The sequence below is a fragment of the Leiobunum rupestre genome, chromosome 4, assembly GCF_980474605.1.
Source record: "Leiobunum rupestre chromosome 4, qqLeiRupe1.1.hap1, whole genome shotgun sequence".
Taxonomy (NCBI): Eukaryota; Metazoa; Arthropoda; class Arachnida; order Opiliones; family Sclerosomatidae; genus Leiobunum; species Leiobunum rupestre.
Window position 1 is genome coordinate 71,624,809 of NC_143387.1, and position 19,326 is coordinate 71,644,134.

Consider the following 19,326-nt stretch of genomic DNA (forward strand, 5'->3'; position numbering starts at 1 on the left):
GTGGACAAAGAAAGAGATTTAGTACTAGTTTTAAAAGCGTTTTTAATTTCGGTAAGCCTCGGCCTCTAATGTTAAAAGAAAGCGAATGGGGGAGATTACATTCCCGCAATTATAGTTCCAGTGGTGCTATTTCTATTTCGTTCTTTTGGCTGTTACCAAGAATGGGTTTGTTTCTACTTAAGGATAATGAATATGTTGAGACGACATAGAGCGTTGTTCCTGGAATGCACCTCACACTCTAACAGTAAGCTTTTTCCGCCAACTTAAAAAATAAGCCCTAAAACTGACGTCTTCCGACACCATTGGTCGCGTATGTTTCTCGCTAGAGGCGCTTATCTTTTTGGATACGACCTCAAGTCTAAGTCACTTTGCGCGACGCTTTCAATAATAGACGAGTAAAGAAAACCGCGTTCCATTTCAAATATTTGTAACGAACTTCCGGTAGGAACCTGATTGGCTGTTACGGGAGTCTGCGCAGATCAGATATTATCCTACTCGTGCCCTTTTACAAAATGCTCCGGCGAAGTGGCGGTTCAGTTTATTTAATTATTAAGATAAGCAGCCGACGTTCATAGACCAATGAAAAAAGGTTGATAGTTGTAAAAATTACAAATATCACGTGACTAGGTTAGATAACCCCTATTTTCTTCCCCCCTTTTCAGACCCTAAATGGGTTAGAGTGTGCAATAACTGGTGGCTTTACCGGGGAGTCGGGGTCCGGCTCTTGTAACCAGTGGCGAACTGAGTCTAATATTTCGGGCTGCCAGAAGACAAAGGGCCCCAGCTTTAACAACTATAACGCTATCATGTTTGAGGGGCCCACTTCATGAACGGTCCGTGGGGCCCACCTGCCATCGGGCAGGTTCACTCTATGGCCAGTCCGCCACTGCTTGTAACCCATAAGGGTGGTGCTCTGATCAAATGGTCCTATCTCCACCTCCGACTTCGGTCAGGTTTGGGCTGGAAACGGCTTCGTCTCAGGCTAACTGAGAGGGTCCAGGCAAACTGGCCGCCTCGGAGGATTGGGTAGCCTGCTGAAGGGGTGGCGGGCCTCCGTATGAGGGCACGGTGGTATTGTTTCCCGGTCTTTTGGAGCACACCGGGATCTCCGGTGCCAGCTGTGCCGGGTTATGTGGACCGCTGTGTGCCCGTCGTTCCCCTTTAGGAGCTCTCTCCAAAGGGTTTGACTCTTTACCTTCGTAGTTAGGGTGTCGGCTGGAGTTGCTATAGCATCCACTCTTACTCCCTGCTGAGTGCGAAGTGGGAAATGGTCAACCCGTTGCTGCACCTTCTGCTGGGTTGAGTGGCTTGCGTCTAAGGTGTGACCATCAGTAGTAGGGTACTACTGCCCATGCTGGATTTGTCACCTGTCCGGGCTTGGGGACGCTGGCGTAGGGCCTCCGGTGGTATGGCCCCTGTTGCTAGGTGCATCGGGCCTTAAATTCTGACACACTGTCCCCCCTTTTCAAAATACCTTCCACGTGAAAATTAAAGAAAAACTGGCAAACAATTTCTTTACTCGTCTATTATTTTGACTAACTGGCACCCTTATATTTTAAAAATAATAATAGGCTTATGATATAAGTTTTGTTTCACCCGATAAACATTTCCCACATAATTATTATCACTGTTGAGGCGATAACCAATTTAACCCACTCTTCAGTTGAGAGACAGGTTAAATAGGCAACGTTTCTTCAAGCTGACTTGACAGTGCTGTAAAAAGGGACCCGACAGCAAGATCCAAGCAAGTCGAGATACGTGACTTTTAAAATCAATAAAAAATAATATTTTAAAAATGTTTTGACAATATATTGATTTATTACTTAATTTTTAATGTTGCTTAACAATATTTTTAGCATATTTCAAGTATTCGACCATTATTGCAATTATTATTATTATTGTCCGATTTAAATCTATGACAAATCAAGTTATAATTTAAATCTATGACAAATCAAGTTATAATTTAAATCTATGACAAATCAAGTTATAATTTAAATCTATGACAAATCAAGTTATAATTTAAATCTATGACAAATCAAGTTATAATTTAAATCTATGACAAATCAAGTTATAATTTAAATCTATGACAAATCAAGTTATAATTTAAATCTATGACAAATCAAGTTATAATTTAAATCTATGACAAATCAAGTTATAATTTAAATCTATGACAAATCAAGTTATAATTTAAATCTATGACTTTAAAAAAAATATATGTTTAAATATATTTATGAAAATGTTCCAACGTAGATTCCTCTAGCAATGTCAATTTAGAAAAAAATTGATGAAATTTAATTTTGAATTAATTAAATTTTATGAAGTGTAATTTAAATTTTAGTGTACATTACCGCTACACTCAAAATATAGAAAAACATGCATAAATCTTCAAGAAATCAATAAAGTAAAAAATAAATGAAATGAAATAATTAATTAAATTAAATCAAATAAATTTTTTATGGTTTTTTAGAATAGAAAGATCTATTAGTTTTTTTAAATAAAAAGATCAACCCTGTATTATAGTTGTAAAACTAAAAACTAGTATTTTTCGACTTGCTTGATTTTGGTTCTCAAGTAGCTTATTGATAAACAAGACAATTCACTTTATCGAATATGAAGGGGTTATTGTGATGGTATAATTTACAGTGTCAGTGTTATACTAGGAACAATATAAAGGATTTTACCCACACGATCGAAGCGGTGAATATTGCTATGCAAAGCGCGTCTACATTAAGCTATACGTGTTTGGAAATATATCTGAATTAAGCCAGTACATGTTTTAACTTTTGACTATAGGCTATCTATTTGAACAATAATTTATTTAGGTTTACAAAGAATATGAATCAGAGATTGTGGCCATTATTTTCATGTCCCACCCCCCCCCCCCCCCTACATGGCACCCACCTTTTCTGAAGCACATGTTGACTAACAAGGAGACTACCCGAGGTGATAATCACCGATTTGGTTCAAATTCGGGTATAGTGTACACCTCCATGTACAATCAAAAACCTGCGAGGGAACATTTGCGACGGGCTTTCGTTTTGCCATGGCAACCGAAAACGTTTTTGACAACATGATTTGGAATTATTTCCATTGAAAATAACATGGGAATCTGAAGGATTTTAAGGGTCCCCCAATTGACCAAATTGCATTTAACCTTGATTAAATTTAACTTTTAAAATCAATAAAAAAAATTTTAATTTTAAAAATATTTCGTTTTTTAAAAGGTTTCACAGGGGGGATTAAAATCCTTCAGATTCCCATGTTATTTTCAATGGAAAAATCCCAAATCATGTTGTCAAAAACGTTTTCGGTTGCCATGGCAAAACGAAAGCCCATCGCAACTTTTCCCTCGCAGGTTTTTTAAGGTACATGGAGGTGTACACTATACCCGAGTTTGAACAAAATCGGTGATTATCACCTCAGGTCGTCTCCTTGTAAGTGGTACTATACTGGCAGAAACAACGAATATTAAAAGAGAAATAATTTTCTAAATTTGAATGTAGCTATTTAATATTTTAAAATCTTAATATCTGTAATTTCAATATATATTTGATTTTCAAAATTCTGGTTGAGCTCCCCCTAGCGGAGTCGCCCTGTTGTAAAAGGGTTCGGTTTGATACGAAAACCAAATAAAACCATTCATTCATTCATTTTCGGTTCACCTCATTACGTTCTTGATTATAGTTTTAAACCTTTTTATTATCACCAATTTGATGATTGGGGTTTTTAGTTTGAATTTAAATACAAAGTCATCTTGGTATCAGGAAGATGGTGGAGGAAGTTACGACGGATAAAGCACTTTAAAAATAATAATAATAATCAAGAATGAATGTAAAAAATGCAGATGCAATAGAAATGCTAAAAGATTATTTTTACAAAAAAAATTGTTATTCTTTTTACCTGAACATGAATTTTACAAAAAAACACTCGAGAAAATAAAATTTTGACGAGTTACTTAGGGCCAAAATATGTAATCTTGAAGAAGGTATTGTTGTTGTAAATTTTAGGTTTGTATACGATACGAGGCGCTGTTTTAAAATTATTTTTCCAAAAAAAAACAAAAATTTGTAAAACAAAAATTTAATCTTGGAATGTACCTTTTCAAAGACCAAATAGTAAAAAATAATAGTAAAATTAATAGTCGAACGCCGCCGCCGCCGCCAATTCCGAGTCATTTACGATAAATTTAGATCCCGCCGCCGAATTGTTTTTGAGATTTTCTACGTAACGTATTTTCCTTCAATTTTTTTTAAATATTTTGAAGGGGGGAGAAACTTTTACCTCTCCGCGCCGCCGAAAGAAAAAAGACGCCGCCGAGTATTTTTGAAAAATCAGTATTTTGATAAAATTGATCAAAATTTATAAAAATGGATTTTATTGATAAAAAAAATCTTAAATGGGATAAAAATCAATAATATTCGGAAACCAAATCTGGTTTCATTTTCCAAATCGGATTTGTGGAACTTGTAAAGTTATTGAAGAAATAGTGATGACGGAAATCATGAAAATTAACCCTAATTTAATTTGTAAGTGCTTTGTTTCAAAATTAAATTAGGGTTATTTTTCATGACGTCATTTTGGAGGGGTTTGGCTATTTCCGGCTTTGCTCGCGCCCTAATTGGGGTAGGGCATTAAATTTCACTGCATATTATTTTCGTGGGGGTATTCTCTCATAGAAGCCCTCATTCGGCTCTCTACCTAAAATAGAAACAAAATGGCTGCCAAGAGAAAACGGCCAGAAACTTTTGATCGGGACTGTAACATGACAATTACCTTTTATTTCTTATAGATTTGACTCGAAAAAATAGAAGTGTTATCTGTGTGATAGAGAATATCTGGTGATTCACGCCCTAATAATTAATTTTGGGTTTTACTGTAGTGCAGTCTAAACCTTTAAAAAGTTTTATCCGGAGTTCTACATTTCCGAAGATAACACTAATATGATATCTGTTAAGTTGTGTAATTTAAGTATTGAAATTATAAACACGAAAGAGTAATTGTCCATTAATATTGAAAACATTCGCTATAAGTTATCAAAAGTTTCATTCTTACAAACTAATTTCAATAGTTCTTTTTATAAACTAACGTGGCCTTCTTGTTTAAATGTTGCTCTTACGTCACAGTCTCTTACTTTCACAAGCCTACTAGCGCGCTACAGTCGCGAGGAATATAGGTTTTTCTAGCGCGCGTGAAAATCGCTCGTGCGCAAAATATACTAATAAAGCTGCGTCTTGTGACGTAAGAGCAACATTTTAACAAGTTGGGCAAGACCATTTTTTTTATAAAATCAACTATTAAAAAATATTTTAAGAGTTTAATAGCTCTATAAAATAATATATACGAATAAATTTATAAAGAGTGTTATTTTTTGGAGCGCGCGCTTCCTAATATTTCCGTGTAAAGGGTCTCGCGCGTTTTCGCGCGAGCACAACAAAAACCAAAATATGCGCGCGCTCTCTAACTTTAACTGCACGATGAATCTAACGTAATCACGTGACCTCTCGTGTAAAGAGCTATTTCTTACCAACTAGTTCTTCCTCTTCTAGCAAAACGTATTCAGTTAATATTTCACACATGCTTTTCAATATGTCTTTTGCAAAATGTTTTTCCTTTTCGTTAGACAAATATGAACTTGCAACGTACGAAGGGAATTCTAATTCATCTAACTCTTTTAAACACTGCACAACATTTACTGGATCCATCTTCGCATTTGCGAAATTCGAAAGTCAGTGACTTCGGTACCGAAACAACCGATATTGTAAGTGGAGCGGAGCTTACATTATAATAGATTTATAGAACAAAGTGAATAAATATACCATTTGACTCAACTATCTAATGTTATTTGCACTTTATTTTTGCAATGGAATTCTATTTATTATTATATCTATTTTTATCAATTTTTACACATTTTGATCAAATTGACAAAAATTGATCAAAAAGTGTTCTAATATATCGATTTTATCAAAATTTATACCATACTATATTAAAAATATCAATTTTTATTAATTTTAATAAATTTTATCAAAGTTAATCAATATTTTTATTAATTTTATTAAATTTTATCAAAATTAATCACTATTTCCAAATTTGGTCAAATTTATCTCATTCTATCAATTTGAGAAACACAATTGATTTTTATCACATTTAAGATTTTTTTTATCAATAACATCCATTTTCATTAATTTTCTATCAAATCATTTGCATTTTACCCATATTCAACAAATTGAAAAAATTTATTAAATTTTGATCAATTTTATTTTCTTTCGTCAATTTTGATCAATTTTTTTCAGGTTTTTTGCATTTTACAAAATTTTAATTTTTTCAAAATCCCATGTTATTTTCGGTAAGGAATTTTCCATTTTGTGTTGTCAAAAACATTTTCGGTTGCCATGGCAAAACTAATGCCCATTGAAACCTTTCCTTTTGGGAATTTTCATGATTCATTAAGGCCTATTTAAACCCCGAATTTGATCAAAATCGGTGTGTTACACCTCGGGTAGTCTCCTTGTCAATAAATATTTCAAAAAACGAAAGGTAGGGCTGACACACTTTTGAGTTCAGAAAAAAAGGTTCGGTAAGAAAATTAACATTAAAACCAAATAAAGTGCCGTACTTATTATTATTATATTACTTGGACGTATATTATATTTCCAATCTAAAAAAATATGCTCAAACGTTATCGATTTGAGCACGACTATTACAAAGAGGCAAGAGTGGCCACTTTTTTCCAAGGTTATTGTAAAGTGCCTTGAATGGAATCGACACTTGATTTTAAAATCCTTGAATTAATACATCATATTTTTTTATAAATAGATTACAATATGTACATACGCGATAAACCTAGATTAGATATCATTCCAGTTTACTCGCCAATCTTCCAATTATATCAATCCTCGGGTATTAAATAATAATTAGACGCTAATTTCATTTTAATTGTACCAATGTCGGAAAAAATTGATTAATTATTCTTGGCAAAATACAGATGGATCGATTTAGGTTCAAAAGCGACACCGCGATAGTCTAGAAGATATATCGTTATATTTATATCTAAATTTCGATCTATATTTTGTTAAAAAGGGAATTTATTATTATTAGCATAAGTAACATAATCAAGATAAGTATGACACTTCCTTAAAAAAATACTGCGTTTCAGCAGACGATTTTTCGATGTGGAGTAGAGTATATTTAATTAGATCAAAATGAATCCATAAGTATTATAATAAAATAAGTATGACACTTCCTTAAAATAGTTAATACTGCGTTTTAGTAGACGATTCTTAGCTGCGGAATATAGTCTATTTAATTAGATCATAATGAAGCCATAAGTATAATAATAAAATAAGTAGGACACCTCCTTAAAATAGGTGATACTGCGTTTTAGCAGATGATTTTTAGATGCGGAAGATCTAGATGAAGCCATAAGTATAATAATAACATAAGTATAACACTTCCTTAAAATAGGTCATACTGTGTTTTAGCAAACGATTTTTAGATTCAGTACATACTCTATTTAAATGTAGTATGACGAAGTCATAAGTAACATAATATAATAAGTATAACACTAACTTAAAATAAATCGTACTGCGTATAAGCGTACGAATTTAGATACAGAATATACTCTATTTAAACGGATCATGACGAAGCCTAAAGTAACATAATAAAAATAAGTATGACGCCTTCTATTCTCCTAATGCTAATTTTTTATTTAATAGGGAACTAACACTCCGTAGCTTTGGCTGTGGCCGCCATGTTGGGTAGAATTTTTTTTCAATAGGAAAAAGCATGAGTAACGTCGTATGAAGTAGAACTGTTAGCTCCCTATAACCTGGGACTGTAGCTTATAGCTTCGTTGATAAGCTGTTATACCGACGCCCCGCCCAATTTCAGGTTCCATTCTGATTTTTTAAGTCTAGAGCGCCATCTGTTCATAAGTATTATTATTTTAATTATTATAATTATATTATTTTTTATATATACATTATATTTTATATTTGCATATCGCGTATAAATTAATTTTATTATTTAATAATTTAATTTATATTTATTTATGATTTATTTCGTAGTTTTTTAGTTATAATGTAATATTACTCATTATATAATAATATAATAATAATATTTAAAAAAAAAATATAGTTACAGCATTTCCCCAAAGTATATTTAGAAGGAGTTATAAATTTTAAAATGTTGAATTTGTGAAGGTTTTTATTATTAATACTTGGGATTCCGCTCACTAGATGAAAACATCAGACTCTGACAAAAAAAAATTAAATTGGCTCTTGGCCAACGCTTACTACTGCTTACATGGTTTTAAATTGGCATCGCCATATCTAGCATGGATATTACAAGAATGATCTTGGTAGGATAGTGGGAACTATGTAATCTACCAGATGCAGTGGGGAAAATACCGTAATCAATGACGTCACAAACTAGGCGCTGTAAAATTATCGTTCAGAATAAAAGCCGCAGCGGGGCGCTGTACGTAAATTTCGTTATAATATTAAATTAACTTAACGACGGAATTTCATTAAGTTAGTTACATTTTCGGAAAGCTCATTATCAAATGAACGAGAAAATTATAAAGTAGTTAAGTTTCTATTCCGAAAATCTATATGCAACTTACTCTTTAAGCATCAAATTTGTTTCTGACAGTAGCCATAGTAGGTTGTCAGCCTCACATCCTGGCAGTAATTCAACCAATGAAGAGATAAGTAGGATGTGACGTGTCTCCTCGTACGTAAACCCCCGATGTCAGTCTCTCCAATAATCGAAACCGTTCAGTGTGATACTTACGTTTAGTACGTTACTTATGATATTAGTGAGCGCGGTACATCCGCTTTGTTCTATGGGAAACGATATTTCAACATCTAGAATCATTCGAAACCAATATGTATGTCTAACGTTAATTTTTTTTTGGTAAAGATGAATTTTTCTGAAAACATTTCCCAATCTCCTTTGCAATCTTTCGATTTGAAATCTGATAAAATATTTTGTGAAAGGCCAGGAGAATGGGGGGGGGGGGATGAAATACATTTAAAATCGGGATGGGTTGAGACATATATTGCTTTCACGTTTTATTTTACCCCGAGTTTCAATTTATTTTTAAATTATTGCTTTCAACAAAGCGAAAAAGGGACATCATTTTAAATTGAATATAATTTATTTTTTTTTGCAGTACATTTTTGGATGCCGATTTTTTCTTTACTGTTATCAATAAGTTATACTATCGAAAACATCTTTACATCCTGATGTTGAAATTTAATGGGTTTATTTTTACGAAAACATTTCAGTTTAACATATTACGGGATTAATTTATAAAATATTATTTTAAATCTCTGGTTTAGACAATAACATTTTTCATCCTTTCACGGAAGCATTTACTCATTCTCAACAAGACGTAAACGAGATGCTTTTGAAATTTGGCATTAAGTTTTGGGGTAAATGCTAATTATTGGCTTTAGTAGCAGTAAGAAGAGGCGTTTTAAGCCAGCGTCCGAAAACACAGGGGCCCCAGAGGTCATATAATTCCTATATAATCCTATATTTTCAAAAATGTCCTATAACATCCTATAAAATCCTATAATTTTGATGTTTTGCCCATTTCAAAAACTGCCATTCAGTGAAATTCCTAGATTTAGGATAAATTGCTATACAAAGTCATTCTAGTCTATACTTTTTTTTATTGTTAACACGGCTAGCTACTAGTATATTTTTGTGATAAAATGGTTAAATAGTTTCTATTTTTGAAGTGAAAATCAGATTTATTTAACTAAATATAGATTGTTTTTAATGTTAGAAAATGAAATAGCATATATAGTCCTATAAAATCTTATAATTTGGAAAAAATAGTCCTTTAAAATAATATTATTTGGAAAAAAATAGTCCTATAAAGTCCTATATTTTTAGAAATATGATCCTATTTTTCCTATAAAAAAATTGAAGATTTGAGTGGGGCCCTGAAAACGTGAACGGGAGAACTTGTAGGAGGTACAGTCTGTACACAGAAAGGTACGTCTACACTCCTATAAGTTCCCCTTACACCCTACCTAAGTATAAATAAACATATTGTTGGTGGCAATAACTTCCGTAGTTTTCATATAAATGACCCCGGAATGACCTGTCTCGGCCTCATATTTGCATCGCGGACTCAACTACATCCTAGTATATTTATTCACGGCCGTGTTAACTGAAATTTGGGCCCCAAGGGCCCAGGACCAACCCTACAATCAGGCTTTTGCAAAATAATTAACGCCATTTTTTAGTGTTGTTAATTTTCCGGAAAAATAAAATGCAGAAAATTTTCCAGAACATTTTAATTTTCCAGTAAATTTTCCGCAAATCGGAAAAATAAAAAACTTGTTATCGATATAAAATGTCCAATATCAGTAAACATACTACAAAACAATAATAGTTTTTAATCAGTTTACACTAGTCTAGAGGTTTAGTTTTACTTTTAGATTCGAAAAAAATTAAATTTGCAAACAATATTAGACTAATCATTGAATGAAAACTTTTTTTTATTTTTTTCGGAAAAATACGGAAAATTTTCCGCGAAAAAAGACTCGGTCATTTTCCAACTTACAACACTACTATTTTTAACCATAATATAGTCCACTACATTTTTGATGAGATTCAACGGCACTCTTCTGTAGAACCGAATAATTTTAATTACAATGTCATGGTTGTTTACCCGCTAGAGGGCTTATTTCGTTTAAAATAGTCTTTCCTGGCCAAAATAGACGAGTATATCTGAATTTAAATTTGATTTTAATTAAAAGAAATATTTACACAATTAAATTAATGCAAATTGTTTAAATGTCAAGTTTATTTTACCAGAAGTTCATTTATCTCTTACGAGAGGGTGTTTCTAAAGGTGATGCAAAACTTTGAAGGAGTTGTAGGTGGTGAGTTGAGAAGTATGCCTTTTTTTCCCATTTTCCTACGATGAGTTAAACGAGCGCCAGAGAGCTTCCAAGTTTGGCCAACTAGCCCCGGGAAGTAGGCTGCAACAAGCGCAAAACCAAGCAGCGGGGAAACGCGAACATTAAGGTTTGGGTTCGTGCGATAGGTCAAAAAGGACTTTGCCAACAAATCGAGGTAACCAGCGTAAAAAAGTAAACTTAAACAGTATTTTAAAGTAATGCATTTGTAGATTTTTTCGGCGGATTTTGTCGATAATTTTGAGGATTTGTAGATTTTTCCGGCAGATTTAGTGGATTTGTAGATTTTTAGGCAGATTTCGTCGATAATTTAATAGATTTGTAGATGTTTCCGGTGGATTTAGTCAATAATTTAATGGATTTGTAGAATTTATTTCGGCGGGTTTGTAGATAATGTATTGGATTTGTAAATAAAAATAATTTCCGAATTTTTTTCTGGATTTTGGATATTGTTTTGGTGAGTGTATCATAAATGTTCGACCGGTCGTTATTCGTACAACCAAAATTAATTTCCTTTCTTTTTGCACACAATCATTCTCTATACCACGGTGTTATTATAATTATAAATAGTATTAGTTTCACGTAAAGCCATTAGATTTTAATGGTAAATGATGCATCAATCGATGGGAAATACATGGCGTCGAAAAAGCTAATTCAGTCTTAGCAAGTATAGTAGTACCAAAATGTAATAATATTGGATCGTGGTTTACATGATATTTATCGAGTCACTTAAAATATAACTATATTTCAGGCACATTATTCGCCTGTGATCCGGTTAGTTGGAATTTAAATAGTTATTTTTCTACGCGGAAATTATACCACTGTGTCAATATCACGTAACCCCCAGAGCCGCAGTCCCGAACTTTTTGTATGTAATGTTATTTATTTTGGCTATCAAGCAAAATATGTTGCGAGTAGATACAATTTTGATAAATATAGGAAATTCACGATTTAATAGTTTTCAGTATGAGTGTATACATAAACACATGTGTGATAACTGTTATATTTTATTCGGAGCCTCCCTGGTTCGAAAAAAAATCTGTGTAGCCTCCCGTTCGAGGGGTCTAACGACAACGTTCAAAGAAATCCCGTACACTTTACAAGAAATCCGAAATCCAGCCTGGATTTCTTCAAAATCCGGAGATTTTTTCCAAATTCCGAAATCTGTCAAGAAATCACGAAATCCAGCAAGACATTTTGTAACACTTTCGGAAATCGTTTTTTTTTCTCCAAATTAATAAACAATAAAACAAATTAGTTTCAGAAACGTTCATTTATAGCAGTCATACAAACATTACAATTTAAATAGGTTTCTTTTTAAATTAGTTGTGAAAATGCTTAGGCCACTTACTACCAACTTGTTATTTTTCATGACCTAATATCTCAGTGACAAATTGACCCATTCCGACCAAACCAATTTCATTTAAGGTTTTCGAGAATGCTCTAAACAACTTGTTCATTGATATTTTTCGTCTACCACCTAGCGTTAATAAATCAAAAATTCCAAAACCGTGAAAAATGTCGCGATTTTGCTGAAATTTACAAATAACAACGACCTCCCCCGATAGTGTACACGAGGGGTAAGACACTATCGGATGACTTGTACACTGAGTTCGAGTTAAAGGTACGGATTTTTAAGAGTTCACGAACTCTTATTAGCACAATCAGAGGTACGACCGTGTACACCGAGTTCGCGGAGTGACCATCCCCTCGAGTGTACATACTGAAAATTTCACATATTTATGATATTTAAGTAATGTTTTGACGTAATTTTAGTATATAATTCGAGGCAATTGTTTGTGATATTTGAGGCCATTGTAAGGAGTATTTTGAGGTAATCTTTAAGATATTTTGGGGCTCATTTAAGGAGTAATTTGATGTACTTATTAGTATAAAATTTGAGACAATTGTTTATGATATTTGAGGAATATTTTGAGGTAATATTTAGTATATAATTTGAGACAATTGTTTATAATATTTGAGGAATATTTTGAGGTAATATTTAGTATATAACTTGATGTAATCTTTAAGATATCTTGGGGCTCCTTTCTGGAGTAATTTGATGTACTTTAGTATATAATTTGAGGCAGTTTTAAGATATTTTCAGGCCCCCTTAAGGAATATTTTGGGTTGTCATACTTTTAAGAGCTAAAAAAGCTCACAAATTAATTTGCATATAACCACATTAGAAACGTCGTGTATAATTTCATGTATTCATTGTTTTGGCTTGAATGTTATTATTGCAATTATGCAATAACTATATCGATTATAAATCCAAAAAAGATTAAATTTGACCCGTTATTGTCCTTAAAAAAAGGGTTTTCACAGCCCCCCGGACATTAAAGTTCTGCCCCCTCCTGAAAAATCTTGAAAAGACGTCCCTTGCTACAGCCTAGCTCAGCGTATCTGAAGGAGCTGCAATGCTAAAAGGGTGAGAGCACCCACCGTGGAATTTAGAGAATATTCTATTGATTGAAGTACTGCCAATGATACAACTCGGCCATGATAATTTTATGAAACGGCTCTGTGGCCAGACTGCGCAAATAACAACGTCATGTTAACGGTCCTTTGTCACGAGATCGCCACACGCGCTGCAGTTTTGTCAATATTTACCGCCACGGTTTCCACTCGGCGTTTTTTAGCCTCGTCCCTCTAGTTATAGACGGATTGAGGCTGACGTTATCGGTGCTGGTGCTGGTGAATACACCGCGGCGCTGATTTGGGTACATTTGTTCGAATTTCATTCGGCCGAACGGTGGTGCAAATGTCCGAATGATCATTTGTCCGAATGCCGGAAAACAGGATCGTATGTCCGAAAACGTATTTCATTTGCCCGAAAAATTTATCACAACTTTTGTTGGTGATTTAGTCGTTCAATTTATGTTAACTTTACTGGCGAATTTCATTTGTTCGAATAATCGTTTTGTCCGTTTTTTCGAACATTAGGATTTGTTTTTTTTTTAAATATTGTTAATATAAGAAAATAGTAACATTAACGTGAACCTAACCTAACCTAACCTAAAATATCCACAACATTCAACGCAATTCCCACTTACTATATCGATAAATACTAATTTAGCGACAGAATTCGGACAAGTGATGCTACCGATTCGGACGAATGAAACAAACAAGTTCGGATGATTGAAATTCGAACATTTGTTCCACCGTTCGGACGATTGAAATTCGAACATTTGTTCCACCGTTCGGACGATTGAAATTCGAACATTTGTTCCACCGTTCGGACGATTGAAATTCGAACATTTGTTCCACCGTTCGGACGATTGAAATTCGAACATTTGTTCCACCGTTCGGACGATTGAAATTCGAACATTTGTTCCACCGTTCGGACGATTGAAATTCGAACATTTGTTCCACCGTTCGGACGATTGAAATTCGAACATTTGTTCCACCGTTCGGACGATTGAAATTCGAACATTTGTTCCACCGTTCGGACGATTGAAATTCGAACATTTGTTCCACGTTCGGACGAATGAAATTCGAACATTTGTTCCACCGTTCGGACGAATGAAATTCGAACATTTGTTCCACCGTTCGGACGATTGAAATTCGAACATTTGTTCCACCGTTCGGACGATTGAAATTCGAACATTTGTTCCACCGTTCGGACGAATGAAATTCGAACATTTGTTCCACCGTTCGGACGATTGAAATTCGAACATTTGTTCCACCGTTCGGACGATTGAAATTCGAACATTTGTTCGACCGTTCGGACGATTGAAATTCAAACAAATCTACCTACCCCGCGGCGCTAGTTCCGAAAGGGACTCCGCGAAATGTCGATTGCTTATAAACGGCACTCGATAAAAATTTAATTTATACGTCGTTCGATTGGTATTTGTTCCTTCTATCTAACCATGTTAAAGCAGCGCCGTTGCTATTAATTAAAATGGGTATTTTCGTCCCTCAAATGCAAAAGCTACTATGGCACGCCATCCGGGACAAAATTAAGAAAACCAAAAAAAAAAATTGCTGAAATAAATCACTTTGCGAAAAAAAATATAACTTTGCAAATAAATAACCGCGAAAAAAATATTCTTTGTGCAAAAATAGTTATACGATTATAGATTGTATTACTTCATGGTAGAAATGAGTCACTCTGGGACCACTATTCCGATAATGGACTGGGTATTCGCAAAAAAGAGCTCACTGCTCAGTTCACTTAAACGCGGAAAATCAAGGCATTATCTATAGACTAGTATCGCTGGAGTTCTAAAGTAAGTGTTAGCTCTATAACCAATAGTATAAATAACTTTAGAAATGCGTCTTACACCCGAAGTAAAACGTTGAACCAGAAGTGTATAACATATAGAAGTATCCATAAAAATGAAACATGTACTTTCGGAGGGTTGATTCCGTTTCCAGTTGGCGAAACTATAAAGTCCAAGGGGGCTGAAAAGATGGTAGTCACGTGACTTTGTGGAGATCTGCAGCGCCATCTATCCTATGAAATACGAACTATTATTCATTTTATTTTGCTAATGGTGGTTTAAATTTTGATCTATTCGTTTAAATTATCTATTTATTATTATTATTTAAAACATTTTGTAATAGAAAAGTGTAAGTTAATTAGCTGTCTGCAGTATTTGGAAGGAATAATTTTTTCTTTAACGTCGCCCGGCCAACTATGAACACGAGTTACCGAATCGAAGTTGGCTGTGAAAAGGTAGTCACGTGATTTTGTTTTCCCATTTTAACAAGTTGGTTAAGACCAAATTTACTTTATAGTATCGCCTGTTGGCGAGATTTCCGGCCAAACCACTGATGGGGACTTGGTTAAGCGTTTGTTAGCCCAAATACATGGACGAATATAATAATTATATACGCGATTTACGAGGTAACCGCCCCCTTTTTGGAGGCTAGTGCTGTGGAAGCTACCGGCTTCGATGCACCGACAAGGAATGTCAGCCAATGAAAAAGGCGTGCCGACATCTTATGACGGCGCCCACAGAAATGCTCTCGTAAATCCCGTATTGCGTAGGGATATTTACTGATTTAAATACCATATTTCCCCGACCTAACAGCTATTTAAAGCCTGGATTTCTTGCCGGATTAGTCAGATTTCGCGTCACATTTTCCGATTTTTTTTCCAGATTTCGTGATTTAAAAAAAAAGTCTCCGGATTTTGAAGAAATCCAGGCTGGATTTTATATTTCTTGTCGAATTTCTTGGAAAGTGTACGGGATTTCTTTGAATGTCCGACCCCTCGTGGGAGTGCTAGGTTAATATTGGAATTAAGACCGCTAGGGGGTTGCTATCGTTGAAGAGTAAGTTGCAAATTATTCGTTACCGCCTCAATTTTGTTATTCAATGAAGCGCGTACGTTTAAAATGCCCAAATATCAAGTTTCGTTGCTTTCGAAGTTAATTAGAAGTAATTAGTAGAACGGCCAAAACAATTTGAATTTTAGCGTGGTGATTGACGTCATTGACTACACGTTATTTCTCATTGGCCACTATCTCGAGGGGCAGGTCACTTCCTTGATTAACGACGCACCCCTCAAAAGATTAAATCCGATTTAATCGAGATTATTTTGATTACATTCAATTTAATCACGATTAAGTTGATTAAATCACGTTTAATCATGATTAGAATATTTAAATCTGATTTAATCATGATTAAATGATTAAATCTGATTAAAATGATTAAATCCTGATTAAAAAAATTATATCGTGATTAGTATGGTTAAATCGTACTTTAGTTTTGATTTTAATGATAAATTATCGATTCAACAGATTATATTGATTAAATCGTGATTAAAATGATTAAATCTAATTAAAATAATTAAATATAATTTAAAAGATTAGATCATGATTAGAATGATTAAATCTCGTTTAAATGATTAAATCCTGATTAAAAAGATTAGATCATGATTAGAATGATTAAATCTGGTTTAAATCGTGATTAGATTTTTTAATCTTGATTACCCTGATTTAATCATTTTACTATGATTAAGTCGCACCCAAAATGGAAGTGCATGACCTGCCCCTCGCACCATCCCCAACATTGAGTTTAGGCTTGGATACAAAATGTAGATGCTACTGATTCCGTGACCGAATCCAAAAACCTCCTATAGAACCATGAGATTCTACTACTGAATTTTGAACGTGGGTACATACATGGTTTTCAAAACACGCGCTCACGTGTATCCTTTAGAGCGCGCGCTAAATTGGCATAGCCATATCAAGCAAGGATATTGCAAGAATGATCTTGGTAGGATAGGGAAAACTATGCAATCTACAAGATTCAGTGCGAAAAATTCTGAAAAAAAAAAAACCGTAGTCAATGACGTCACAAACTAGGCGCGGTAAAATTATCGTTCAAAATAAAGACGTAGAGGGGCGCTAGACGTAAATTTCATTTTAATATTAAATAAACTTAACGACGTTATTTCATCAAGTGAGTTACATCTTCGGAAAGCCCATGATCAAATGAACGATAAAATATAAAGTAGTTAAGTTTCTATTCCCAAAATCTATATGCAACTTACTCTTTAAGTTAGCCCCTCCCCCCTTTGTTTTAACTATTCTGACGTAGTAGTTACTTGCTTTTCCCATTGCGATCCCGTACGAATGTTTTAAAATTAAGTTAATGGAGCCAGAAAAGTTCAACAATTGCCACTTAGCACAATCTCTAAAATTTAACGTACTTTCTATAAAAAGGAGGCAAAAGATAACATTTTCAAAAAATAACATTTCATCTCGGTTTTTAGTAAATAATTTCATATCGATTCCAAGCATAAGTCATCGAGTAGATAGTCGTGGTGATTAGGCAGGTTTTTTAGAAAATAAGTGTGGACGAGTTCAAGCAATTAATTTGGCTGGTTTTCGATTTTAATAAATACTCGGTGCAGCCTCCCCGTAATAATAATATTATTAATAATAATAGTGTATGATATATTTCGCTCCACGCTATATTTTCTCTCGAAACGTTTTTCGAAATATCAGCGAGAGGAAGAACATTAAAGCTGGTTTCACACTCGACGGAAAATTAGCAGCGTAAAGTTGAACGTTAGCGGTATTTCGAATGGGAACCAATTTTCAGCTCGGCGTTTATTATCGGCTTTCCGGCATATTTTCCGTCGAGTGTGAAACCAGCTTAACACGACAAGGAGCTGGATACTTATCTCGTAACTTAGATATACTTCTGCTCATACATACATACATACATAGAACTAGACCTCGACACCGCGTAATTATGACCGGCGGCGGCGATCCGTTGTTTTTGTATCGGCGGCGCGATCGGCGTGGACCGACTTTTTTTTTGTCAGCGGCGGCGTTGAACCAAAATTTATCGGCGGCGGCGTCGCGCTCTATATGAAATTTCGTTTTTATTGTAGGACGTTTAAGCAATCCCTTTTCTAGGAGTTTAAGACGTTAAAGGGGAACGGTCAAGCTTCAAATAACCAGTTAGATAGCCCTATAGCCCATTAAAAACTAAAATTTATGGCGAAAACCGCATCAAAAAATATTGAGTGGTTAATTTAATAAAATAAAGAAATTTCGGGAAATTGAAAAGCGCGCGTCCGCCGCGACACCTGGTGAGAAGTCGGTGAGACAGAAAAACAACGTAAAAGCGCGCGCTGCCGAAGACGCAAAAAGTATGTTTTGCACGCGCGGCGCGTTCCAGTTATAAGAGACCTAAGCCTAAATTGCGCGATTTTAAAAGTTAGGGTTGGTTTTCACTAGCGCAAAACCGTCGTGACGGCGGGCGTGAACGCAAAAATTTTCTATTAGGCCTAACGAGGATTTCAAAAGTTAGCGCCCGCCGTCACGGCGGTTTTGCCTTAGTGTAAACCAGCCTTTAGGATAGTTCGCAAATCGCTCATACGGGGTTAGGGGCGCTGGCGGCAGCCCCTAAGATGACGGCGAAAATTCAAACCCAAACACCTGGCGTTATTTTTCGTTTCAAGCTTTTGGGCCAAAAGCTATTTTTTCAAGACAAAAAAAAGGTAAGTGCTAGTATATTGAACGTCTTGTTAATCTTTTGATACGGAAATAAGGCTATATTTGGAAAAGCTTGGCCGTTCCCCTATAAGAGTACACACTAAATACCAACAGACGTGATTAAGAAAGAACTAAATTTTTGTTAAACCGCAAAGAGACTGATATCAATGGAAAAACGGGTAGCCCTGTTAAAACATATTATAAACTGTCTGCGGCGGCGCAATAAAACTATCGGCGACATAGAACGGCTATTATTTCCTCGGGCTATTCGTTCGACCAAAAGTAGATAAGATAGCGTTTCGAGTGAAGTATCCAACTGGGACTTAAAACACGCGGGAGTGAGCTAGTTTCTAACAGACGGCAATCGCATTAACCACCGCTATTTCTCCGCCGAATGTAAATATTTCACTGCTTAAGGATATTTA

At 34.6% G+C, this 19,326-nt stretch overlaps 1 protein-coding gene across 3 annotated transcripts in view; it reads left to right on the forward strand.

Annotated features, from left to right (window-relative positions):
* Positions 1-19,326, forward strand: part of cyc (basic helix-loop-helix ARNT-like protein cyc) — a 141,069-nt gene that overhangs the window by 17,137 nt on the left and 104,606 nt on the right. Inside the window, exon 2 of one of the 3 annotated variants that reach the window (XM_090174148.1) lies at positions 5,621-5,758. The exons of the other annotated variants lie outside the window; for them this stretch is intronic. Within the exon in view, the coding sequence (XP_090030274.1) occupies positions 5,621-5,758 (138 nt within the window). The remainder of the gene's footprint in view (positions 1-5,620; positions 5,759-19,326) is intronic. 3 annotated transcript variants of the gene reach the window in all.